General features: G+C 45.4%; 1 protein-coding gene across 1 annotated transcript; it reads left to right on the top strand.

The window, feature by feature from the left end:
* The first annotated feature begins 609 nt into the window (after positions 1-609).
* Positions 610-15,844, top strand: dalrd3 (DALR anticodon binding domain containing 3). The gene is made up of 13 exons (XM_021615692.2): positions 610-1,016; positions 2,329-2,633; positions 2,803-3,110; positions 3,394-3,452; positions 3,818-3,919; positions 8,183-8,247; positions 8,412-8,470; positions 9,141-9,223; positions 9,653-9,779; positions 12,876-12,934; positions 13,487-13,600; positions 13,950-14,018; positions 14,341-15,844. The coding sequence occupies exons 1-13, from the start codon at positions 786-788 to the stop codon at positions 14,458-14,460; spliced, it is 1,701 nt and encodes a 566-aa protein (XP_021471367.2). The 5' UTR covers positions 610-785; the 3' UTR covers positions 14,461-15,844.
* Positions 15,845-27,163: the final 11,319 nt, after the last annotated feature.

Raw genomic sequence — 27,163 nt, 5'->3', positions numbered from 1 at the left:
CAGAGGCAGTGGAGATGACCAGCCATGTGATACACTGTCACAATATGTTTCCATGGTAACTAAATTAACATTCTCTTAAAAAAAACTTTATTAATGAGGAATTTGTCCTCAGTTGTGGAAATGACACCACATATTTGGTTTAAAAACAATATAAAGAGCATACTCACAATACATATTGATATAGATTTAATGTAATCTTTCTCTAGTAGATAACATGAATTAATTACACATGTTTTCTCATAGGAAAATATAGTAGAAGCGCAAAAGTCTGGGTCAGAGACAAGGGCAAAATAGTGAACTTGAGGTATAAAATGCATCTGAAATACTTGATAAAGAGGTGTGAAAGAAAAAGTATGGGGTGATTGTAGTGTGAACTTAACAAATAAAGAATAACAATTATAATCATTTAAATAAAATCACTGCGAGGACATAGAAGTGCCCGTAGTTGCAGAATCACCATTAAATAACCAACATTGTTGATGAAAGTTAATTTACTATGAATTTCATAGATCGTGCTAAACGGCCAACTCTGCCACACACAATATGGCGCCATAAACTCGCGCTTTTGCCCTGCTTCACAAGGAAACGGAACTCAGGGAAACAACATTTGCACTCTACAGTTCCGCATTGTGGTTATCATGCAGTCATTCACAGCCAATACGAGATCGATCGACTAGAGCAGAGGAACAAATGTTTTGTCTATTTGAAAAGTTAGCTGTCATAAACACAAATGATTACTATACCGTTTAGCTCAGTTGAAGTGATGATTAGGTTGTGAGTTAGTGATGGAGAACATTGACGAGACACCGTTTCGGATCACCCGTACCGTCCAAGCTCTGGGCTCCGCACTACGGGGAGAGCCTGAACATGTTCCCGATGCCGGTCAGGGTAGCAGTGACAGAATCTCGAGTGAGCCGGAGAAGCTTTGGTTTAAAGAAAGCAGCGCTAAGAATCTCCAAAACAGGGATTTCTTGTCACCCACTACGGTGCTGAATACGCTTTATGCAGACGGACAGGTCGGTGTGCTAAATAGCTAGCGTCTTAATATTATTATTTAATTCAATTCATTTGAACCCCATTATATTTTTCCTTTGAATTATTCGCAGTTGGATACACTGGCTATAACGCATGGGTTGACAGACAGACACACACACAGTTGACAGCACACGCTTTTCATTTTGACAGGTTGAAGAGTCTTGAGAGATGTGGAGGCTAATTATTTTACCCCGACCTATCTTCAACATCCACTTGATGATTGTGAACAAAATGGAATTAATACGTTTTCATATTTGAGACCGTTGACATTGTCCTCGTCGACATAACATTTAAACCCTGCGGCAAAAATTATTAACCCCTGGACAAAACCCTGGGGCGGCAGGGTAGCCTAGTGGTTAGAGCGTTGGACTAGTAACCGGAAGGTTGTGAGTTCAAACCCCCGAGCTGACAAGGTACAAATCTGTCGTTCTGCCCCTGAACAGGCAGTTAACCCACTGTTCCCAGGCCGTCATTGAAAATAAGAATTTGTTCTTAACTGACTTGCCTGGTAAAATAAATAAATAAAATAATGTGGGTCACTCACAGCAAAATGTGGCACCGTGTTTTTACATGGGGTCTATCATCTCGCGAGACGATGTTTGCATGGCATCGCCAAGGCTTTGCGAGGTCACAGCCACAAAGTAATAAATCCCGCCTATTTGTACAATTTCTCTTTCTTAAAGTGTGATTTCCAACCTAACCTTAACCACACTGCTAATGTTATGCCTAACTTTAAATTAAGACCAAAAAACGAAGTGTTTGTTTTCATACACTTTTATGATAGACAATTTTGGCTTTGTGACTGTGGTAACTAATGGAAACCCGTTGCTGACGCATGCCAAATCTGGATATGTATTTCATGTATCAGAAAACCACATCATATGTTATAGCAATCTGTCAGTAGATGACAGTCGATGACGTGGAACTCAACCATTGGTTGATGCATGCAAAGTCTGAGCAGAGGATCGTGACCAAAGTAGTTGCATGGTTGCATTCCCTGCTCAGACGTTGCATGCGTGTCACGTCATCGACTGTGCCGTCGGGCACCAGATTGCTATATCATATGATGTGGTTAGCTGATATGTAAATGACCTATCCAGGCATTTTAAGATCTGGCATATGCCAGCAAAGTCTGAGCAGGAGAACACGAACAGACTCATGCAAGTAGGCAAATTAGGTCTATCCCACTGAAGGCAGAAGGCTACTACTACTGCAATATTGTTTTTGACTGAATTTGAGAAGAACTGTCTGCTATCCATGGACAGTATGTAAGTGTGATGTGTTTGTGTCTAGGTTCCCCCAGCAGTGATGGGTAGAGTGCTGTCCCTGAAAGGGTGTGGGGTTCTCCCTGTGGCTGGTGGGGAGGTCATGGGAGAGGGGCTGAGGGTGCGGGTTGACCGGATTGCCGCGTTTCAGAAGGTCCTGAGTGGAGTGTCGGCGTACCTGAAGCCTCCTAGCCAGAGACAGGGGGGTGTGGTGCTCAACTGCCCGGCCCTTCACCCCAAACCCAATTTACCCTCCCCGGACACACTCACGCTGGGGCAACTACGCACCGTTCTGTTGACTGACCACTTAGGGGCGCTACTGAGGAGACAGGGGTGAGTTAGGACCTGGCTTGATAACTCATATGGCATTATGTCACTGTCCAGTACTATGTTCATTGCGGTATGTGCCGTCTTGGTTAAATATGTGTTATTCTGAGTATAGAGGGTTTTGCATTATCACCATATCATATATCAGTGTTGGTAACGTCCCTGTTTATCTCAGGTTTACTGTGTCCTGCTGCCCTGTGCTGCCTGAAGATAGCAACATCATCGTCTTCCTCCGAATACTTGGCGTCGATTGGCCGTCAGTGCCGGTCAGCTGGACCAATGACGAGAGGGAGGAGAAGATGTTGGAGGCTTTACAGAATTCCCCGTACAAAGAAAGAGAGGAGACAGATGGAGGAAGGCGAGAGAGTGAAGAAAAGAAGATGGAGGGAGAGAAGGAGTGGGGGACGCTCAGAGTGAACTTGAAGAGGGTGTTTCAGGAGGAGCAGCTGCCAGGGTATGACCCCAGCCTGGGTACCTGTACAGGTGAGACATGAAGGATCTTTGACCTAGGTTAGGACCTGGGGATTGGTTGTAAACGTGTTAACCTGTGATTAACACATTCATTGGCAAAGACAGAAGGTTTGGGTCAAATTGGTCAATACAATGGAATTATCTCATATGGAAGTAAGTCTATAACATGGCGCCTTTAGAGGTGAAACTTACTGTAATGTAGCCGAGGGAAATAAAGCCTCCATAGCTTAACAGTCCATTATAGATTTGTCTTAAGGACTGTCTGTAACATAATTCATGTGATTTTTGTCCTCAGTGCAACGAGACAGTGTGTCTCATCTGGCCCAACTGGACAGGGCTACTGCAGACTGCACAGTGAGTCAAGCTTTCTTTTCCCCAATGCTTTAAACATCAAGCTTTACCAGTGTACTACTATAGTAATACTATATCTATGGCCGTGTACTACTATAGTAATACTATATCTATGGCCGTATACTACTATAGTAATACTATATCTATGGCCGTATACTACTATAGTAATACTATATCTATGGCCGTATACTACTATAGTAATACTATATCTATGGCCGTGGACTACTATAGTAATACTATATCTATGGCCGTGTACTACTATAGTAATACAATATCTATGGCCGTGTACTACTATAGTAATACTATATCTATGGCCGTGGACTACTATAACGTCTCATGTTAGGTTTTCACATCTCTTATTGACCTAGGTATCCACAGCAACCGCGGTACATGTCACGTCCTGTCAGGATGAGTTCCGTCAGCAGCAGATAGCGATGCTATGGAGAGCCAGCGGTGCAACATTGACACAGGTTTGTTGGACACAACGAAACATTAACTACCACATAATGGTGATCTGTACTTCACCATCACAGCAGGTTGGCGGCACCTTAATTGTGAAGGACGGGCTCGTGGCAATGTCTGGAGGGGAATCAATGGAATGGTATGAAATACATCAAACACATGGTTTCTATGTGTTTGATGCAAATCCAATTGTTCCGTTCCAGCCATTATTATAAGCCGTCCTCCCCTCAGCAGCCTCCACTGTTCACCATACTAACCAATAGAGGTGCACCCAGGGGTGAAAGTAAGCCGATGTGGTCCGGTACAGAGTACCGGGAAAATAAATAGTGTCGATGATACAGCTTACCGGTAAAATATGAGACTATCACAATAATTAAAACAGAGAAGGAAAGAAAACTAGGCTATTTCACAATCATTTATCATTACCGCCTGTCAGCCGCATGAGAAATGAGCGAATAGTCTTGAAAACGGGTACGCTTCAAAATGCAGTGTGGTTGGGGATGAACACAAACATTTTGCCAAGGCACAGATGACTGGCTGCCGAAACTGAGAACCGCTCGGACAACAGAGGACACGTCAATCAATTCAGGCTGTGAATTGAGTCCCTAATGACAATCACAGAATGACATTACACTTTTTGGTGTTTTTAGAGACGTCCCTTTCCATTCACCAAATGGCGGGTGCACAGCACACTGTTTTTGATGCTGGAATTATGCCGGACGAATGTGCGCAGGTAGCCTACTTTTTAAAGTGAATTGTTTGACAATCGGATGAAAAGGTAAGACATTTTCACAGCTAAATGACATGTCGTTACTGTTACTCCCATCCAAGCACGTGTATGCATAGGATGTCCTGTACTGGGAAGAAATGAAATCAACTTTCTCCACTGGGTGCACCAATACATTTGTTTTGATGACTGACCCAAGTACCAAGTGCTTACTCTTGAGGATCAGCCGATGCCTACCAAGTTTCTATCACTCTAAATGTCAAGCTTCTGCTTCCAACCCTGGGAAACTATTCTCCACCTTCTCCTCCCTCCTTAATCCTCCACTTCCCTCCCTCTCTGTGGGCGACTTTATCAACCACTTTGAAAAGAAGGTTGACGACATCCGCTCCTCATTCACTCAGCCTACTGAGCCCACTGGCCCCACCCGACGCCTTGACCTCTTTCTCCTTTCTCTCTTCCTGCCACGAGTGATGTCCGGCCACCCGACAACCTGCCCACTTGACCCCATCCCCTCGTCCCTTCCCCAGACCATCCCTGGAGACCTTCTCCCATTCCTCATTTCCTTCATGAACTCATCCCTGACTGTTTTCCCATCTGACTTTAAGATGACCAGAGTCAAGAAGCCAACACTCGACTCCTCTGACGTCAAAAACAACAGACCGGTAATCCCTTCTTTCTTTTCTTTCCAAAACACTTGATTGTTCTGTCTCTGACCAACTCTCTTGTTGTCTCTCTCAGAACGATCTTCTTGACCCTTAACGAGTCATTTTTCAAGGCCGCTCGCTCAACTGAGACCGCTCTCCTCTGTGTCTGCTCTGCCAAAGCTGACTCTCTCTCCTCTGTTCTTATCCTCCTAGATCGATCCGTTGCCTTCGACACCGTGGACCAATAGATCCCCCCCCCCCCCTTCTGACACCCAGGTGGCGAAACGCATCTCAGCTTGGATGTCGGCCCACCATCTCAAGCTCAACTTCGACAGAACGTGTTTGACAACTTCAAGGTGTTCCCCTCCCAGAGTGCAAAGAACCTTGGTGTGACCCTGGATAACTCCCTGTCGTTCTCTGCAAACATCAAAGCAGTGACTCGCTCCTGCAGGTTCATGTTCTACAACATCCGTAGAGTACGACCTTTCCTCACACAGGAAGTGGGGCAGGTCCTAATCCAGGCAATTGACATCTCCCGTCAAGACAACTGCAACTCTGTTGGCTGGGCTCCCCGCTTGTGCCATCAAACCAGAGTATGTGGGCGGAGCTGGAGCGGAGCGTGCCCAATTTGACTGGAGCGAGATTCTCAAAGGCTGGAGCGTCGGCCTTCTCGCCCGCTCCAATTTCCATCCAGTAGCGCTCACTTCACGAGCTCAGGGCATGCCCGGCCCAGCATGCATCTGTAGTCTACTTGTGTGCTGCTATAACCCCTTAATGTCATGTAGTTCGCTAAATATTTCCATAAAGAAACTGATAAAACACACAGGTGCGAAGTCAAAGGTGACTTATAAAGACGAGGACCAAGAGAAAGAGAGGGAGTGCGGTGATGTACTGTCCACAACTAAATATTAATTGTGGAATCTGAAAAGGCACGTATCCCAAAAGCATGATGGTGTACTTACTACGTGCACATGCTAACAGAAAGGAACGAGCTGGGTAGATAACTAAGTGTGTCATTGTAGCAAAGTATTTCTAAACTCAAAACCAGATCTCTTAAACGTTTAGCAAATGTTTTGTTCTATTATCTATACATTAGGCCATAATTGATTTTGGGCCCGTTAGGCCTGGCATATTCTCACGTTCAAGGAGCTTTCCATTTTGATTGGGTTATTTTGCCTAAAAAGCTTTAGGCCTACTTATAGAAAAAGGAATAGAAAAACAACTCTGCATCTCTGCTCAGCCAGGCGAGAATGCCCAAAAGGGTGTTTAGCGTCCCCAGTGGCTCTACAAGTGTGGAGAGGATATTCTCTGCTGCTCTCCATCACATAAGCCTGAAACCACAGACTGGCCAAACTCGTGTTCCTAAAAATGTATTCTAAAAATGAATTCAAATGCACTAACAAGTCATTTTTCATTTAATTTGTATTTAATTCGAAGTAAATCACAGCCTATATGCACAATTTATAGGCTACAATGATTTAACACAACAAAATGTTTAAAATGGTGAGCGCTTTATGTCCCTACCAGCCTATTGTCACACTCGCAAATGCTTCGCTGTGTATTTATTTGTAGGCAAAAGCCTTGAAATAATAGAGCCTAAATAATTCCTTCTTAGGCTCCCTGTCTGGCTCCTGACCTATTTAGATTCAGCTTTTCATGTTTATTCAAATACTTTTCATTCAAATCCATATGATTTGGTTTCAATACTTCAAAACCAAATGGTAGGTCCAGGTAGTCACAAAAATAGATGGGTGTTGGTAAAATTGTGATTTTAATGAATGGAGCGGATGTTTTTTGATGTTGTGAGTGCGGAGCGGTTTTTAACGGAGCGGTTGGAAAGGACATGGAGCGCTCAACTCCACTCACATGCTCTGCATCGAACCCATGCACATGATCCAGAATGCTGCAGCCCGGCCGGTGTTCAGCCTTCCTAAGGTCTCCCATATCGCCCCGCTCCTCCGCACACTCCACTGGCTTTCAGTGGAAGCTCGCATCATCTTGCCTATGGAGCAGCAAGGGGAACGGCCCCTCCCTTACCTTCAGGATATGCTCAAACCCTACACCCCCAACAGGAGCACTCCGTTCTGCCACCTCTGGTCTCTTGGCCCTCCCACTCCTACGGGATGGCAGCTCCCACTCAGCCCAGTCAATGGTCTTCTCTGTCCTGGCACCCCAATGGTGGAACAAGCTTCCCCCTAAAGTAAGGGGGAAAACGTCTGAAACCCGACCTTTTTAAAGCTAAAATATGTAACTTATTGGGCGACCTGACCAAATTCACATAGAAACGTGTGTTGTAGATCTGTCATTCTCATTGAAAGCAAGTCTAAGAAGCAGGAGATCTGCTTTATGTGCGCTATTTTTATGCTGCCAGTTCTTAAGTTTAGTTTTTGTGTCTTTTACTTTCGGTTTTGTACACTAGCTTCAAACAATATTTTGCGTTATATAAATAGATTTCACAGCATTTTAGATGTTACAATGGTTCTCTACACTATAGTTGATTGTTTTGTCACATTAACTAAAATTAGGCGAACTATTCGAATTTTAGCAACCAGGAAATGAGGGCGTGATTTCTGCATAATGCAGCTTTAAACAACTCAAGGCGCCCCTCCAAAATGAAAGAAAAAGGCACTGGTTCTAATAGCACGGACTTTGCTGATTTTAAACACTTTGTTGAGGGAAAAATGTACTTAAAACGATTGTGATGGGTTGTTTTCTCACCTTGCCATCTTAAGATATGCACTAATTGTAAGTTGCGCCGGATAAGAGCGCCTGCTAAATTACTCAAATGTAAAACTGTTGACAATATTGCTTTATGCATCCACAAAACAGTCTCTCAACCTATCCCGGCTGCAACCAGATACATTATGAGGGAACCAGTTTTCCCTCTTTCTGTTTCTCAGAGGCATCTAGTTTGTGGACCAGTGAAGACTCCTGGAAGTCACCTCAGTGCGGCCCAGTATCTCCAGTAAGAACTACATCTAGTTTTATCCATTTGATTTCTCTTTAGTCCCCAGCACCTAAGTATATCACTGTTCTCCACCGTCTGCATGGAGGTAGTCTCTTCAGATCTCCTCAAGCCTCTGTATGTGTGTCTGTCTCACCGGGTCTTTGTTCGCCCCTGTCCTATAGACTGAGAAGAGTGCAGATGAAGGAGGCCTCAGAGATGAAGTACGGAGAACAAGTCGAAGGTGAGTGTGCTCAATTTGTCTGAAGTGCACTTTGTAACGCGTGTGTACTTTTTAAATGTGTATGAGACGCACTGATTTGTATGATTAGGCAGTGGTGAAAAGTACTTAAGTAAAAATACTTTAGTGTGCTACTTAAGTAGTTTTGGGGGGTATCTGTACTTTACTATTTATATTTTTGAGAAATTTTACTTCACTGTATTCCTAAAGAAAATAGTGTACTTTTTACTCCATACATTTTCCCCGACACCCAAAAGCACTCGTTACATTTTGACAGGAAAATGGTCCAATTCACCTAAGCAAACATCCCATGTCACCCCTACTGCCTCTGATCTGGCGGACTCACTAAACATAAATGCTTTGTTTGTAAATTAATGTCTGAGTGTTGGAGTGGGCTCCTGACTATCCGTAAATAAATAAAAAAAACTAGAAAATGGTGCCGTCTGGTTTGCTTAATATAATATAAGAAATTTGAATGAATGAATACTTTTACTTTTGATACTTAAGTATATTTTAAACCAAATATGTTTAGACCTTTACTCAAGTACTATTTTACTGGGTCATTTTCTATTAGGGTATCTTTACTTTTACTCAAGTAGAGCATTTGAGTACTTTTTCCATGACTGATTAGGGTATGTGATTTCTTTCCTAAATACTCCAAATCATTTTCCAGGTCAGACTTGGGATGACATCATCAAGGTCATGACCTCCGCCACTGTGAGGTTTGAGCTGCTCTCAACGGTCCATATGAGCCCGGTGAGTCTTAGCTGTGCCACTAGAGATTCTGGGTTAGAGTCCATGCTCTGTTGCAGCCGGGCGCGACCGGGAGACCCATGGGGTGGCGCACAATTGTCCGGGTTCGGGTCGGGCTTGGCCGACAGGGATGTCCTTGTCCCATTGTGCACTAGCGACTCCTGTGGCGTGCCGGGCATTGTGCATGCTGACACGGTCGCCAGGTCTACGGTGTTTCCTCCGACACATTGGTGCGGCTGGCTTCCGGGTTAAGTGAGCATTGTGTTTATGTGTGTGTGTGTGTGTGCAGTTGTACACACCGATAATCATGTGTGTGTGTGTGTGTGAACTGGTAGCATGCTGGCCTACCTTGCTCTCCAGGGGGCTTGTGCCTGGCTGGTGTTGTGTTGAGTCAGAGCTGACTGTCAGACTGACAACTGTTTTAACACACAGGTCACCCTGGACGTGCAGAGGGAAGGCAGTGTGTCCACCAAAGGCCCCAGAGGCGGAGTCTTTGTCATGTACAACTGTGCTCGGCTCCACACCCTCTTTGACAGTTACGAGCGAGGCATGGAGAAGGGTGAGACACGCAAGGCAACACAATGATGATATGGTCATTTAGTAGACGTGACTGACTGGCTTATCCGCAGTGACTCACGGTACTGTATATTTCTAGTCCAACCACAATCTAACACCTCCACACCCAACGGAACCACACAGTTGTACATACACTACCAATATAAAATAATATCAAATCAATCCAAGTTGTATTAGTCATATGCGCCGAATACAAGTAGACCTTACAGTGAAATGCTTACTTACAGGCTCTAACCAACAGTGCAGTTACAAAAAAATACAGATACGAATAAGAGATCAAAAAGTAACAAGTAATTAAAGAGCAGCAGTAAAAAATAACAATATATACAGGGGGGTGCGGGTACAGAGTCAATGTGCGGTGTCACCGATTGGTTGAGGTAGTATGTACATGTAGGTAGAGTTAATTAAAGTGACTATGCATAGATGACAACAGAGTGTGTCAATGGTGTTGAGGAGGAGGAGGGGGGGGGGGGGGGGGGGGGGGGGGGGTAGCCATTTGACTAGATGTTCAGAAGTCTTATGGCTTGGGGGTAGAAGCTGTTTAGAAGCCTCTTGGACCTAAACTTGGCGCTCCGGTACTGCTTGCCGTGCGGTAGCAGAGGGAACTGTCTATGACTAGGGTGGCTGGAGTCTTTGACAATTTTTAGGGCCTTCCTCTGACACCACCTGGTATAGAGGTCCTGGATGGCAGGAAGCTTGGTGATGTATTGGGCTGCTCACACTACCCTCTGTAGTGCCTTGCGGTCAGAGGCCGAGCAGTTGCAATACCAGGCATTGACGCAACCAATGCTCTCGATGGTGCAGCTGTAGAACCTTTTGAGGATCTGAGGACCCATGCCAAATATTTTCAGTCTCCTGGTGTGCTCAGTTTCCTGTAGTCCACAATCATCTCCTTTGTCTTGATCACGTTGAGGGAGAGGTTGTTGTCCTGGCACCACACGGCCAGGTCTCTGACCTCCCAATAGGCTGCCTTGTTAGTGTCGGTGATCAGGCCTACCACTGTTGTGTCGTTGGCAAATTTAATGAGGGTGTTGGAGTCGTGCCTGGCCGTGCCGTCACGAGTGAACAGGGAGTACAGGAGGGGCTGAGCACACACTCCTGAGGGGCCCCTGTGTTGAGGATTAGCGTTGCGCATGTGTTGTTACCTACTCTTACCATCTGGGGGCGGCTCGTCAGGAAGTCCAGGATCCAGTTGCAGAGGGAGGTGTTTAGTCTCAGGGTCCTTAGCTTATTGATGAGCTTTGAGGGCACTGTGGTGTTGAACGCTGAGCTGTTGTCAATGAATAGCATTCTCACATAGATGTTATTTTTGTCCAAGTGGGAAAGGGCAGTGTGGAGTGCAATCGAGATTGCATCATCTGTAGATCTATTGCGGCGGTATGTTAATTGGAATGGGTCTAGGGTTTCTGGGATGATGATGTTGATGTGAGCCATGACCAGCCTTTCAAAGCACTTCATGGCTACAGACGTAAGTGCTACGGATTGGTAGTCATTTAGGCAGGTTACCTTAGTATTCTTGGGCACAGGCACTATGGTGGTCTGCTTGAAACATGTTGGTGTTAGACTTGGACAGGGAGAGGTTGAAAATGTCAGTGAAGATACTTGCTAGTTGGTCAGCACATGCTCGCAGTACACATCCTGGTAATCTGTCTGGCCCTGCGGCCTTGTGAATGTTGACCTGTCTAAAGGTCTTACATCAGCTGCGGAGTGGGTGATGACACAGTCTTCCGGTACAGCTGGTGCTCTCATGCATGTTTCAGTGTTATTTGCCTCTAAGCGAGCATAGAAGTAGTTCAGCTTGTCCGGTAGGCTTGTGTCACTGGTGAGCTCTCGGCTGTGCTTCCCTTTGTAGTCTGTAATGGTTTGCAGGCCCTGCCACATCCGACAAGCGTCGGAACCGGTGTAGTACGACTCGATCTTAGTCTTGTATTGACGCTTTGCCTGTTTGATGGTTCGTCGGAGGGCATAGAGGGATTTCTTATAATCTCCCGGGTTAGATTCCCGCTCCTTGAAAGCGGCAACTCTAGCCTTTAGCTCAGTGCGGATGCTGCCTGTAATCCATGGTTTCTGGTTGGGGTATGTACGTACGGTCACTGTGGGGACGAGGTCATCGGTGCACTTATTGATGAAGCCAGTGGCAGATATGCTGTACTCCTCAATGCCATTGGAGGAGTCCCGGAACATATTCCAGTCTGTGATAGCAAAACAGTCATGTAGCTTAGCATCTGCTTCATCTGACCACTTTTTTATTGATCTAGTCACTGGTGCTTCCTGCTTAATTTTTTTGTAAGCAGGAATCAGGAGGATGGAATTTTGGTCAGATTTGCCAAATGGAGGGCGAGGGAGAGCTTTGAATGCATCTCTGTGTGTGGAGTCTAGGTGGTCTAGAGTTTTTTTTCCCTCTGGTTGCACATTTAACATGCTGATAGAAATTAGGTAAAACTGATTTAAGTTTCCCTGCATTAAAGTCCCCGGTTACTAGGAGCGCCGCCTCTGGGTGAACGTTTTCTTTTTGCTTATGGTGGAATACAGCTCATTTAATGCTGTCTTTAGTGCCAGCCTCTGACTGAGGTGGTATGTAAAAAGCTACAAAGAATATTTATGAAAACTCTCTCGGTAGGTAATGTGGTCTACAGCTTATCATGAGAAACTCTACCTCAGGCGAGCAATAGCTCGAGACTTCCTTAGATATCGTGCACCAGCTGTTTTTTTTACAAAAAATACATAGACCGCCGCTGTTCTATCCTGCCGGTACATCGTATAACCAGCCAGCTGTATGTTGATGTTGTTCAGCCACGACGCCGTGAACCATATTTACATACTATTTAGCAGAAGCTTTTATCCAAAGCGACTTAGTCATATGTGCATACATTTTGTGTGTTAGTGGCCCCAGCGGGAATCGAATCCACAACCCGTGACGTTGCAAGCGCCATGCTCTACCGACTGAGCCACACAGGACCACAAACTACCATGTTGTATATGAGTACTAGTCCACACCAAGCAATATAAACAACCTTGATTGTACTATGTGTTTATTGTCACGGTGGATGTTCAGTTCCCATGTATTTGCCTCCCACAGGACTTTACCCTGAAATCCCAGAGGGCTCCCAGTTGGACTTCTCAGCTCTAAAAGAAGAGGTAGGCCCACAGTAGGTGTGCTGATCAAGGATCAGTTTGACCTGGGACCTCCCGAGGGGTGCAGTGGTCTAAGGCACTGCATCGCAGTGCTAGCCGGCAGGGATGTCCTTGTCCCATTGTGCACTAGGGACTCCTGTGGCGGGCCGGACGTAGTGCACGCTGACACGGTCGCCAGGTGCATGGTGTTTCCTCCAACACATTGGTGCGGCTGGCTTCCGGGTTAAGTGGGCATTGTGTCAAGAAGCAGTGCGGCTTGGTAGGGTTGTGTTTCGGAGGACGCATGGCTCCCAACCGTCGCCTCTCCCAAGTCTGTACGGGAGTAGCAGCGATGAGACAAGACTGTAACTACCAATTGGATACCATGAAATTGGGGGTAAAAAAATAGATATTTTCAGTTTGACCTTTTTAGGTCATAACTATATGGACGGGGGGATACCTGATCCTAATACCTGATCCTAGATCAACACTTCTACTCCGAGACGCTTTGTGAATATCTGTGTTTAATTTCTACTTAGGTCTTCTAGAGACTGTGTCTCTCTTTCTGTTTCACAGGGGGAGTGGCTTCTTCTGTTCAATTACCTCATTCCATTCTCTGAGCTTCTCGACCAATCAGGACAGGCGTTGGAGTGTGATGGAGGGGCCAGAGTCAACCTGAAGACTGAACAGGTGAGGTTTTAAAAGGATATATTTGTAGTGTATTGAAATATCAGTTGATGGCAAAAATGAAAACACGAAGCAGACCAAACTCTTTGGCCCTTTATAAACCTGCAGTATGTAAAATATTGTGTGCTGTAACTTGGAAAATAAATAAATGTGACTCTGGATGGCAACATAACGATGTTTGTTTCCAACATTAGCGCCGTTTTCCTGAAGAAGTTTGGTCCGCTTCATGTTTTGTTTCCTTGCTACGATACTAACGAGTATCGCGATAAAGGTATCGTCCCGGTCCTAGTTGATATAGGTGAATGAATGCTCATTCAATGTATGTTTAATGCGTGTGCAATGTGTCTCCCAGATCTGCAAGTTCCTGGTGTCTCTCAGTAAAGATTTTAGCTCCTATTACAACAGAGTCCACGTCCTTGGGGTGAGTAACCAGTCATTTTACCTCTGTCTGTCTGGTAGTTAAATTAGGTTAGAGTTAGTGGACAGTACACTGGCAGAGCATGTGTCTCACAGTATGTAGAACTAAAGAAATGTTTGCATGTGTGATGCCCCCTATTGTTTGACACATAGAGATCCATGTGTTTATAGCCTCTGATCATCCATACCAGACCTTAAAACATGGCGTACTGGCAGACAGCACAGCTGACTTGGATTTAAACGGACTAAAGTTCATAGTTTAGTCCATAACGTTTAACCTCAATCTGTCTCTCTCTCTCTGTCCCCCTCTCTTCCCTTCTCTAAAGGAGCCGTTGCCTCACCTCTTCAATCAGATGTTCTGTCGGCTGCAGTTGTTGAGAGCACTGAGAGAGCTCTACCATCGCGCGTTGGATACTCTTCACCTTCCTCCCATCCGGCAGCTATAGCCACAAATACCCCAACTGTAGCCCCAACATACCCCAACTGTAGCCCCGAATATAGCCCCAACTGTAGCCCCAACAAATGCCCCCAAAATACCCAACTGTAGCCCCGAATATAGTCCCAACTGTAGCCCCAACAAATGCCACCAAAATGCCCCGAATATAGCCCCAACTGTAGCCCCAACAAATGCCCCCAAAATACCCCAACTGTAGCCCTGAATATAGCTCCAACTGTAGCCCCAACAAATGCCCCCAAAATACCCAACTGTAGCCCCGAATATAGCCCCAACTGTAGCCCCAACAAATGCCCCCAAAATACCCCAACTGTAGCCCCGAATATAGCCCCAACTGTAGCCCCAACAAATGCCCCCAAAATACCCCAACTGTAGCCCCGAATATAGCCCCAACTGTAGCCCCAACAAATGCCCCCAAAATACCCCAACTGTAGCCCCGAATATAGCCCCAACTGTAGCCCCAACAAATGCCCCCAAAATACCCCAACTGTAGCCCCGAATATAGCCCCAACTGTAGCCCCAACAAATGCCCCCAAAATACCCCAACTGTAGCCTCGAATATAGCCCCAACTGTAGCCCCGAATATAGCCCCAACTGTAGCCCCATCAAATGCCCCCAAAATACCCCAACTGTAGCCTCGAATATAGCCCCAACATGCCCCAACAAATGCCCCCAAAATACCCCAACTGTAGCCCCGAATATAGCCCCAACTGTAGCCCCAACAATCCCCTAAAATACCCCAACTGTAGCCCCGAATATAGCCCCAACTGTAGCCCCAACAAATGCCCCCAAAATACCCCAACTATGCCCCATGAACTGCCCCAAATATAAGGCCTAATAACTGCCGTAAATTATCACTAGCCTATCCCCTACATGAAATACACATATAAATGTCACTTTTACTACTGTACTGTAGCTATTAGGCTTTTATCCCCCCCAATTAAAAAACCCTGTGAAGTCCTCTTTATGTATATGTGACATACACCTGGTATTACACCCAGTCTATTTACTGTTGATGAAAGAAACTGTAGAGATAATTTGCACCCCTGTGTGAAGCCTTGGTCTCCCCAGACGTATCACCAGTATCTCTGATGCACCACAGATGCAGCCTCTACCAGAGACCCTCACTGCCTTTGAACGATGAACATCTGCCTGTCTTCGGTCTTCCCTTCTACGATACCATAGACACTATTCCGCTAACAGACAACTGCCCTAGAGCCATAGATACAGTATTTACACACACTGTATGTACACCGTGTAAGCACTGCCCCTGTCCTCATCACTAGATATTGCTCCTGGCCACCATGAGCCATTTACTGTCCCCTTCTCCCTTCCCCTCCTACTTGAATAATACAAATATATATATTTCATTGGAACTGGCTGTGTCAGTATTATTTATATATATACAGTGCCTTGCGAAAGTATTCGGCCCCCTTGAACTTTGCGACCTTTTGCCACATTTCAGGCTTCAAACATAAATATATAAAACTATTTTTTTGTGAAGAATCAACAACAAGTGGGACACAATCATGAAGTGGAACGACATTTATTGGATATTTCAAACTTTTTTAACAAATCAAAAACTGAAAAATTGGGCGTGCAAAATTATTCAGCCCCTTTACTTTCAGTGCAGCAAACTCTCTCCAGAAGTTCAGTGAGGATCTCTGAATGATCCAATGTTGACCTAAATGACTAATGATGATAAATACAATCCACCTGTGTGTAATCAAGTCTCCGTATAAATGGACCTGCACTGTGATAGTCTCAGAGGTCCGTTAAAAGCGCAGAGAGCATCATGAAGAACAAGGAACACACCAGGCAGGTCCGAGATACTGTTGTGAAGAAGTTTAAAGCCGGATTTGGATACAAAAATATTTCCCAAGCTTTAAACATCCCAAGGAGCACTGTGCAAGCGTGGTGGTGGCAGCATCATGGTTTGGGCCTGCTTTTCTTCAGCAGGGACAGGGAAGATGGTTAAAATTGATGGGAAGATGGATGGAGCCAAATACAGGACCATTCTGGAAGAAAACCTGATGGAGTCTGCAAAAGACCTGAGACTGGGACGGAGATTTGTCTTCCAACAAGACAATGATCCAAAACATAAAGCAAAATCTACAATGGAATGGTTCAAAAATAAACATATCCAGGTGTTAGAATGGCCAAGTCAAAGTCCAGACCTGAATCCAATCGAGAATCTGTGGAAAGAACTGAAAACTGCTGTTCACAAATGCTCTCCATCCAACCTCACTGTGCTCGAGCTGTTTTGCAAGGAGGAATGGGAAAAAAATTCAGTCTCTCGATGTGCAAAACTGATAGAGACATACCCCAAGCGACTTACAGCTGTAATCGCAGCAAAAGGTGGCGCTACAAAGTATTAACTTAAGGGGGCTGAATAATTTTGCACGCCCAATTTTTCAGTTTTTGATTTGTTAAAAAAGTTTGAAATATCCAATAAATGTCGTTCCACTTCATGATTGTGTCCCACTTGTTGTTGATTCTTCACAAAAAATACAGTTTTATAACTTTATGTTTGAAGCCTGAAATGCGGCAAAAGGTCGCAAAGTTCAAGGGGGCCGAATACTTTCGCAAGGCACTGTATATATATATTGTGGTAAACTGTGGGGTGTTGGGTTGAGCGTGCAGAGATTGACACAGAGACAGGGGGGGCTTTAGTCCGCAAAAACAAATATATCAAAGAAATTGCTCGGTCTTCCTTCTCTCTCTTAACCGGTGTCCGTCTCTCTCCCGCCATGTGCCACCGTGCTCCTTTAAAAAAAATAAATGTATCCGTTATTTTACTGAGAACACGTTCTCATTTGCAGCAACAACCTGGGGAATAGTTACAGGGGAGAGGAGGGGGACGAATGAGCCAATTGTAAACTGGGGATTATTAGGTGACCGTGATGGTTGGAGGGCCAGATTGGGAATTTAGCCAGGACAACGGGGTTAACACCCCTACTCTTACGATAAGTGCCATGGGATATTTAATGACCTCAGAGAGTCAGGACCCCCGTTTAACGTCCAATCCAAAAGACTGCACCCTACACAGGGCAGTGTCAATCACTGCCCTGGGGCATTGGGATATTTTGTTTTTAGACCAGAGGAAAGAGTGCCTCACGTACCTCCCCTCTATTACCATCCCCCGGGTAGACCTCCTGGGATACCACAATATATATATGGAATGATACATGTGACATAGACTAACCCACCACCACCAATGTACTTCTGTTGTGCCAAAGTACTATACAGTACTGTCCCAGATCCCAGTTCTCCATTGTCGCTCTGTGCCATATCTTGGACTGTTGTTATTGTGTACGTTTCTTGTGGTTTTTATGGTGACCCGAGCTTTACACGGACTCTCACTCTCTCCCACAATGTTGTCAACTGTGCATTGGGCCAATATATTTTCCACCTAGATCAATAAATGAGTGTTGAACTCGGTGACCCCGCTGCCGTGTGTGTTAAGATGCGTGTTAAGGTGTGTGTGTGTGTGTGTACCACATTGCAGCCCCGTGTGCAGCTATTTGTTCATGTTAAGTGTGATGAGTTACGGGGCAAGTCTATATAGATGGTTGCGTAATGCCTGGGGATTACGGAAATAATTGGTTATGAGTATAATTAATTTGTAGGCCATATCAGATCACTTCCCCCATCGTAGCGCTTATATAAAAAGATATGTGGATGCTCAAGTTCACGCAAGGCAATTAAAATGGACGCCGGGGCCACGCAATTAGAAACGTATCCACATTGACGGCTATAGAGAGTAATTGGTGGTTCAGCCCCTCTCCTCGTCATTAGCTGGTCCTGCCACATCATGCTCTATGCTCTGTGTATGTCAAATTGAGTGATAATTTTTTCCCCCTCCGCTGGTGTCCTTTTGACCCCCCCCCATAATGAGACGGGAACAGCTGGCCTTGGAGCTCTCCTCGGGCTGCAGCTGTTTGCTCTCCTCCCAACACAGCCACACGGGTCCAATTCATTAGGGCACACCGTAGCAATGTAAAAACGAGTCCTTCTGATTGGGACAAGGTTTTCTGACGTCAGACCAAAGCTCTTGAGGCAGGCAGGGTTTTCCAGGGTGTGACACCAAGTTCAGTGTTACACGACCTTTGTGTGGGGAATCGGCTGTTTCTAACATCTGTTTATCCATTTAGCAGGGGAATATACGCCCCCCCCATAGTTGATTAACCATTCTCTTTCATATCTGTGAGTTAGCACATACACAGATTACCATCCGACTGTCTAGAGTTCTGGTCCAACATGACGCAATGCTACGAATTCAGCTTTTTTTCTTTTCTGATTATTCCAGTTTGAAAACGATTTGTGTGCGTGTGTGTGTGTGCAGAAGTGTGTGTGTGTGTTCCCATTCCCCACTGCCAATGAGTTAAAAGAGTCTGGACTAGAAGTCTGACGAGACCAGGCAGGGGTGGTGCAGTACACAAACATTGCCAGAGGGTGGAGCTCTACTGACAGATATTTTAGCCACCTGACAGTCCACCGGCCTTGCTTTGTATCTCCTCCTATCAAAGCGTTCCAATTCTCCTACCCTGCCTGCTTGTCAATCACTCCCCTCGGGCCTCGGTTGGCCAGAGACAATAGAGGGAGGAGAGAGAGAAAAAGGGACGTGAACATGAAAGCAGTTCAGAAACGGAGGGATGGATACAGAAAGGGAAAGGAGAGCACGCAGTCATCGCTATGAGCAAATCTACTGTCTTAAAGGAGGGAGAAAACAGAGAGATGAATTGAGGTCAGGGATGCTCACGAATGTAGAGTGATTCTTTGTGGTTGCCAGGGAGAGAGAGAGAGAGAGAGAGAGAGAGAGAGAGCAGGAGAGAGAGCACAGGAGGGTGGGAGAAAAAGAGGGAGTGAGGGAGTAGGCTGGGCTACTGATATTGATAAGTTTTGAAGTGCTTTGACTGACTGTGGCTGGGCATACCCAGCCGAGCCAGGAAATGACAGGATGAGACTGGGGGTTGGAGGGAGGCTAACTGAGGCTGAGGAGCAGCCAGACACTGTCACAGTGCCAGGCGACTCAAATGATGTCTAACACAAACAACATAATGACTGATATCAGTCGGAACATCCGGGATATTTCCTACTTAATGTGCTTCTTATATGAGTCACAGATCCTCTGAGGGAGTGGTGACTGTGAGGAAGGGATTCTACTGAAAGATAATATAAATTGTCTTTTATAACGCAGCAGGTTATTTTCAAGGGAACGTGGCTCCTGTTGAGCGTGTCCCAGAGTGCCTTTTGAATGTGCAGGGTGTGGTGAGAGGAGAGCGTGTGACTTTGTGGGGGTTGGTTGATGGTAGGGGCAGGGGCCCGGAGATGGATAGATTGAATCAGATAAACTCCTCATACAACAGCTGTCATCCAGCCCTTTTTCTCCCTCTCTCCCTCTCTCTCTGCCGCTCTCGTTCTGTTGCTCCCTTTCCTTTCTCTCCTCCTTGCTCTACCCTGGTTGAATACAAAATAGGGAATTGGTTGAACATGATTTGCTGTGTACTGGATACCTAATTGTGAGCAAATGAGACAGACCATCCATTGTTTGAATGAATCCCTGAATTCGTACATTATGATGATAACTGTGTATAATTATGTATTTCCCGATTTTGTTCTATCAGACATGTTTATGTACGCATGTGCATGTAAGTGCGCGCATAGGTCTACCCTCTTCACATATTCAGGGGCCAAGAAAATAGGCCGAAGGCTGCTTAATACTATATCTGATCAGATCACATTACTGTTCATGGGTATTGATCTTCTCACAGCACTTTGGTTTAATCCAATATCCTCTTAGCCAGCCACGTGGTTAGGAAGCTCCTATATCAAACTAACTGCACATCCAGCAATAATGATTTACAGTCAGCATGAGGCCGGGGCTGCGAGGACGCCCTGCTGGGTTCAAGCCCTCCAGGACCCTAGTTGAATAGCTCTGCTTATAGGGATAATACACTTCCTTAGTTAATGCTAATAAAGTCCCATAAAGGCCTAGGGATAGAGATCCGTCCATTCAGCTGCTGCTGATCCATTTTGGATAAGTCAGGTTCCCATCTGAAATGGATCCAGTGTGACCCGGACCGGCGGCCGCCAGGTGCCAGGCTGATGCAACCCAGACCACAGTAGTGTGATAGGGATCCTCCATATACCCTGATCTCACTTGACTGTGATCCAGTTAGGGTTAGATCCAGCCAGACAGCGCCGTGGCTCTGCTAACTCTCAGACCTGGTAGTTATGGCAACTTTCCACCTGAGACTTACCCCGGGGTGTTTTACCAAAAAGGCTCAGACTTTTGTGTTTCCACCTCCAAGGTCCGGCTGCAGTGTCTCACTGGGCCCTGGCCTCAGTGGATCTGCTCTGATTACTACCTTTTCAAGGTGGACGATTACTACCTTTTCAAGGTGGATGATTATCACCCTCTCAAGGTGGATGATTATCACCCTCTCAAGGTGGACGATTATCACCCTCTCAAGGTGGACGATTACTACCTTCTCAAGGTGGACGATTACTACCCTCTAAAGGTGGACGATTACTACCTTCTCAAGGTGGACGATTATCACCCTCTCAAGGTGGACGATTACTACCTTCAAGGTGGACGATTACTACCTTCTCAAGGTAGACGATTACTACCTTCTCAAGGTGGACGATTATCACCCTCTCAAGGTGGACGATTACTACCTTCTCAAGGTGGACGATTACTACCCTCTCAAGGTGGACGCTTACTACCTTCTCAAGGTGGACGATTATCACCCTCTCAAGGTGGACGATTACTACCTTCTCAAGGTGGACGATTATCACCCTCTCAAGGTGGACGATTACTACCTTCTCAAGGTAGACGATTGTCACCTTCTCAAGGTAGACGATTACCACCTTCTCAAGGTGGATGATTGTCACCTTCTCAAGGTAGACAATTACTACCTTCTCAAGGTGGACGATTGTCACCTTCTCAAGGTAGACGATTACCACCTTCTCAAGGTGGATGATTGTCACCTTCTCAAGGTAGACAATTACTACCTTCTCAAGGTGGACGATTGTCACCTTCTCAAGGTAGACGATTACCACCTTCTCAAAGTAGACGATTACCACCTTCTCAAGGTGGACGATTACCACCCTCTCAAGGTGGACGATTACCACCTTCTCAAGGTAGACAATTACTACCTTCTCAAGGTGGACGATTGTCACCTTCTCAAGGTAGACAATTACTACCTTCTCAAGGTGGACGATTGTCACCTTCTCAAGGTAGACGATTACCACCTTCTCAAAGTAGACGATTACCACCTTCTCAAGGTGGACGATTACCACCTTCTCAAGGTGGACGATTACCACCCTCTCAAGGTGGACGATTACCACCTTCTCAAGGTAGACAATTACTACCTTCTCAAGGTGGACGATTGTCACCTTCTCAAGGTAGACAATTACTACCTTCTCAAGGTGGACGATTGTCACCTTCTCAAGGTAGACGATTACCACCTTCTCAAAGTAGACGATTATCACCTTCTCAAGGTGGATGATTACCACCCTCTCAAGGTAGACGATTACCACCTTCTCAAAGTAGACGATTACCACCTTCTCAAAGTAGACGATTACCACCTACTCAAGGTGGACGATTACCACCCTCTCAAGGTAGACGATTACCACCTTCTCAAAGTAGACGATTACCACCTTCTCAAAGTAGACGATTACCACCTTCTCAAGGTGGACGATTACCACCTTCTCAAAGTAGACGATTACCACCTTCTCAAGGTGGACGATTACCACCCTCTCAAGGTGGACGATTACCACCTTCTCAAGGTGGACGATTACCACCCTCTCAAGGTGATAATCGTTCACAGTTATCCATTGTTATGTACGTACTACCATACCACGTCCAAAGGCACTTAAATATTTTGTCTTGCCCATTTACCACCTTCTCACAAAGTCTTGTTGATGCATAGGTTGTTGATTCTGCTCGCCCCAAGTCTTTAGTGTCACACTCCTGATGGAAAAAAACTGTTTCCCAGCCCCCAAAAAATAACAGGACTTTTAATATGAACACTGGCAACACACTGGTGTGGGTTAAGTCTCAGGTGGAAATGCCCCCATTATAGTGCTCTAGAATCTCATGATCTCATAAAGCCTACTGATATACACGGAGTACAAAACATTAAGAACACCTGCTCTTTCCATGACATCGACTGACCAGGTGAATCCAGGTGAAAGCTATGATCCCTTAGTCACTTGTTAAATCCACTTCAGTCAGTGTAGCTGAAGGGGAGGAGACGAGTTAAAGAAGGATTTTTAAGTCTTGAGACAACTGAGACATGTATTGCTTATGTGTGCCATTCAGAGGATGAATGGGCAAGATTTACGTGTTTTTGAACCGGGTATGGTAGTAGGTGCCAGGCGCACCGGTTTGAGAGTGTCAAGAACTTCATCGCTGCAGGGTTTCTCATGCTCAACAGTTTCCCGTGTGTATCAAAAATGATTCACCACCCAAAGGGCATCCAGCCAACTTGACACAACTGTGGGAAGCATTGGAGTCAACATGGGCCAGCATCCCTGTGGAACGCTTTCCACACCTTGTAGAGTCCATGTCTCAGATGAATTGAGGCTGTTCTGAGGGCAAAAAGGGATGCAACTCAATACTAGGAAGGTGTTCCTAATGTTTTGTACGCTCAGTGTAGATCTCAATCTATATCTATTACAGTGACTCTGTGTTTCCACGTTGTATTTTGAGGATTCAATTTGATCTGGCGTTGGTAACATGCCAATGTGGATTTATGTCCTGAATGTTCCCTTAAAGTGAATGATTTCATTCAATGGAATTTTTACATCTGTGTTTTACCTGAATGTTCACATTCATTAGAATATTTGCAGTTTGATATATTCTATGGGAATGTGCTTGGGGAGTTGTGCATGTGTAGTGAGAGAGCAATGGTGATGAAGGCTGTTCAGGGACTGTAGGGAATATGTAAGGTTTTATGTATTTCTGCGGTGAATTCATTTTCCTCATTCTCTTTTTTTAAATGTCAACTCACTCTCTCTCCCACGCTTCACCCCCACGCCTCTCTGTCTCTCTCTCTCTCTCTCTCTCTCTATTCCGTGATTTGGGTCACTGGCTGACTAAGAGAGGACACACAGCTGGCCCATAACCCCCCCCCCCACCACACACACACAGACTCTCACAGTCTGTAAAATATTTGTTTACTGTTGTTTGCCCACACTGAACATTAACTTCTCTTTCTCTACCACTCTCCCTTCATCCACCCACTATTTTTATAAACAAAACTCTGTGACCTGTGTGTGTGTGTGTGTGTGTGTGTGTGTGTGTGTGTGTGTGTGTGTGTGTGTGTGTGTGTGTGTGTAAGGGATCCTGCTGCTCTCTTCATCATATCAAGAGATTGTAATTCTATTTGCTTTATATGTTTATTTGACAGAGAAATCTGTCCAATTTGTTTAGATTTATATGTGTTTTGTGAAAACAGTGAGGGGGGGGGGGGGGTATTTGATCCCCTGCTGATTTTGTACATTTGCCCACTGTCGTGGAAATTTCCTCTATTTACCAAATCATGGGAGCAAACCACACACAAGTCAGAGTTAGTTATCAAAGTCCATCTTTAATTATATCAGCTCTATCACAATCCTGTGACTCTCAGGCAATTCAGTGTCTAACCATGAATTCTCTGAGAGCCCCCCTTCATTGCAACTGAGATCCTTTAATAGCAAAGAACACATAGTCAGACAGCATAGACATAATAAATCGTTCAGCTTTGTCTCCTTACTCAAACCCAGAACCATAAACCAACCCTCCATATCAACAGGCATATATCAAATTGTCATTTAGATACAACCAACTCTAAATACAACCAATCCTATCTTGACAAGATCACAGAGACACACTGACTGGCACACAGACATTGTGGAGCCAAGAGATATGTTTACACATGATGATACTTTGACCTCTCCCCTCTCTGCGGCCCATGCAACTTAGTCTTGACATAGAACAGATAACTGCAACCCTGCCACAGTATTATACAAAAATAACATTCTTGATGAGAAGTAACTTATAAAACATCTTACATATGTTACCAACAAATTCTGATTATTCCACGACACCACTGACAAAGAAATGATCAGTCTATAATTTTAATAGTAGTTTTATTTGAACAGTGAGAGACAGAATAACAACAAAATCCGGAAAACTGCATGTCAAAAATGTTATACATTTATTTGCATTTTAATGAGGGAAATAAGTATTTGACCCCCTCTCAATCAGAAAGATTTCTGGCTCCCAGGTGTCTTTTATACAGGTAATGAGCTGAGATTAGGAGCACACTCTTAAAGGGAGTGCTCCTAATCTCAGTTTGTTACCTGTATAAAAGAGACCTGTCCACGAAAGCAATCAATCAATCAGATTCCAAACTCTCCACCATGGCCAAGACCAAAGAGCTCTCCAAGGATGTCAGGGACAAGATTGTAGACCTACACAAGGCTGGAATGGGCTACAAGACCATCGCCAAGCAGCTTGGTGACAAGGTGACAACAGTTGGTGTGATTATTCGCAAATGGGAGAAACACAAAATAACTGTCAATCTCCCTCGGCCTGGGGCTCCATGCAAGATCTCACCTCGTGGAGTTGCAATGATTATGAGAATGGTGAGGAATCAGCCAAGAACTACACTGGAAGATCTTGTCAATGATCTCAAGGCAGCTGGGACCATAGTCACCAAGAAAACAATTGGTAACACTACGCCGTGAAGGACTGAAATCCTGCAGCGCCCGCAAGGTCCCCCTGCTCAAGAAAGCACATGAACATGCCCGTCTGAAGTTTGCCAATGAACATCTGAATGATTCAGAGGACAACTGCGTGAAAGTGTTGTGGTCAGATGAGACCAAAATGGAGCTCTTTGGCATCAACTCAACTCGCCGTGTTTGGAGGAGGGATGCTGCCTATGACCCCAAGAACACCATCCCCACCGTCAAACATGGAGGTGGAAACATTATGCTTTGGGGGTGTTTTTCTGCTAAGGGGACAAGACAACTTCACCGCATCAAAGGGATGATGGACGGGGTCATGTACCGTCAAATCTTGGGTGAGAACCTCCTTCCCTCAGCCAGGGCATTGAAAATGGGTCGTGGATGGGTATTCCAGCATGACAATGACCCAAAACACACGGCCAAGGCAACAAAGGAGTGGCTCAAGAAGAAGCACATTAAGGTCCTGGAGTGGCCTAGCCAGTCTCCAGACCATAATCCCATAGAAAATCTGTGGAGGGAGCTGAAGGTTCGAGTTGCCAAACGTCAGTCTCGAAACCTTAATGACTTGGAGAAGATCTGCAAAGAGGAGTGGGACAAAACTGCTCCTGAGATGTGTGCAAACCTGGGGGCCAACTACAAGAAACGTCTGACCTCTGTGATTGCCAACAAGGGTTTAGCCACCAAGTACTAAGTCATGTTTTGCAGAGGGATCAAATACTTATTTCTCTCATTAAAATGCAAATCAATTTATAACAGTTTTTCTGGATTTTTTTGGTTGTTATTCTGTCTCTCACTGTTCAAATAAACCTCCCATTAAAATTATAGACGGATAATTTCTTTGTCAGTGGGCAAACATACAAAATCAGCAGGGGATCAAATACTTTCTTCCCTCACTGTAGGATGGTAGAGCAAGCAGATCAGTAATATCATGATCAAATTGGGCAAACTCTAGGTCCCTGTCTGAATCTATAAACCTAGCAGTCAGATAATGAACAACCTGTGGTTGAATCACATATGGCTAATCTCCTCAAATAATGAATGACATCATCATCCTTTTGGTTTAGACTATATTGAAGGCAAGGGAAGGAAAGCACACACCTTGTCACGTGATAGGGAAACAGGTTGCAATAGAACTTGAGTCTGGACCAATGAATACATGAATGGTCACTAATCAACTGTGAGATCAAGGAGAGCTAAGGGCCCTTTATCTTTTGATGGCTGTTTGGTATGCTATTCAAGTCAGTGAAGCGTGCTGAGGCTTATTATTCACACGCAACCACAGGCCCAATAAACTGTGGCAAGAATCACACAATCACCCCGCACATGCCACGCAGCTGTCGCCATATGGCATCATGACTTGTACAGAGAGAGGGGAGGGAAGGAGGGAGGCTTCCCGGATAGCGACCCTCTGTGTCAACCTGTCTGAGTGACAGGACGGGTAGGGCCTTGTCCTCCTCCTCGTGGATGTAAATGACAACAGGCGATTGGCTGGCAAACGACACGATTACCCGTTAATCTATGTCCGTCCCAATCACACCTCCGTCACATCTCATGAATGTATTACTGCCTCATCATTTCCGGTCGAGGCCAGATGCACACCCGGCCTCCGCTACCACCTGCCGCTCAGGATTTCAGGGAGGGGGAAGGATCTGGCGACTGTGGCACGGGGCCTGGTCAGACAAGGAGAGAGGGGCCGGGGGCATGCAATTACGGAGTATGTGACTGGCAGACAAAATGAGTGAAGAAAGCCTCAACACCACCCCTCCCTCCCTGCACACTCAACCCCTCCGAGGGGTATAATCCACCAGAGGCTAAAAGTACCCCCACTTTCACTGTTCCCATGGCAACTCGCACCGTTGTAAAGCAGGGTCTTGCATGGCGGCTTGCGGCAGTTAGGAGACCCCCCCATTGAGGAGTCAGAGCTTATTGATCCACCGTTGCGCGGAGGGGAGCCA

The sequence above is a fragment of the Oncorhynchus mykiss genome, chromosome 9, assembly GCF_013265735.2.
Source record: "Oncorhynchus mykiss isolate Arlee chromosome 9, USDA_OmykA_1.1, whole genome shotgun sequence".
NCBI classification, from domain to species: domain Eukaryota; kingdom Metazoa; phylum Chordata; class Actinopteri; order Salmoniformes; family Salmonidae; genus Oncorhynchus; species Oncorhynchus mykiss.
The sequence above is the reverse complement of the archived record's forward strand: the minus strand, read 5'-3'. Positions and strand labels throughout refer to the sequence as shown.

Excerpts from the sequence above, each read along its gene's own strand:
- dalrd3 (XM_021615692.2), top strand. The coding sequence starts at position 786 with ATGGAGAACATTGACGAGACACCGTTTCGGATCACCCGTACCGTCCAA. Across the intron at positions 2,634-2,802 it reads GCGCTACTGAGGAGACAGGG|GTTTACTGTGTCCTGCTGCC; the intron begins GTGAGTTAGGAC and ends TGTTTATCTCAG. Across the intron at positions 9,224-9,652 it reads CAACGGTCCATATGAGCCCG|GTCACCCTGGACGTGCAGAG; the intron begins GTGAGTCTTAGC and ends TTTAACACACAG.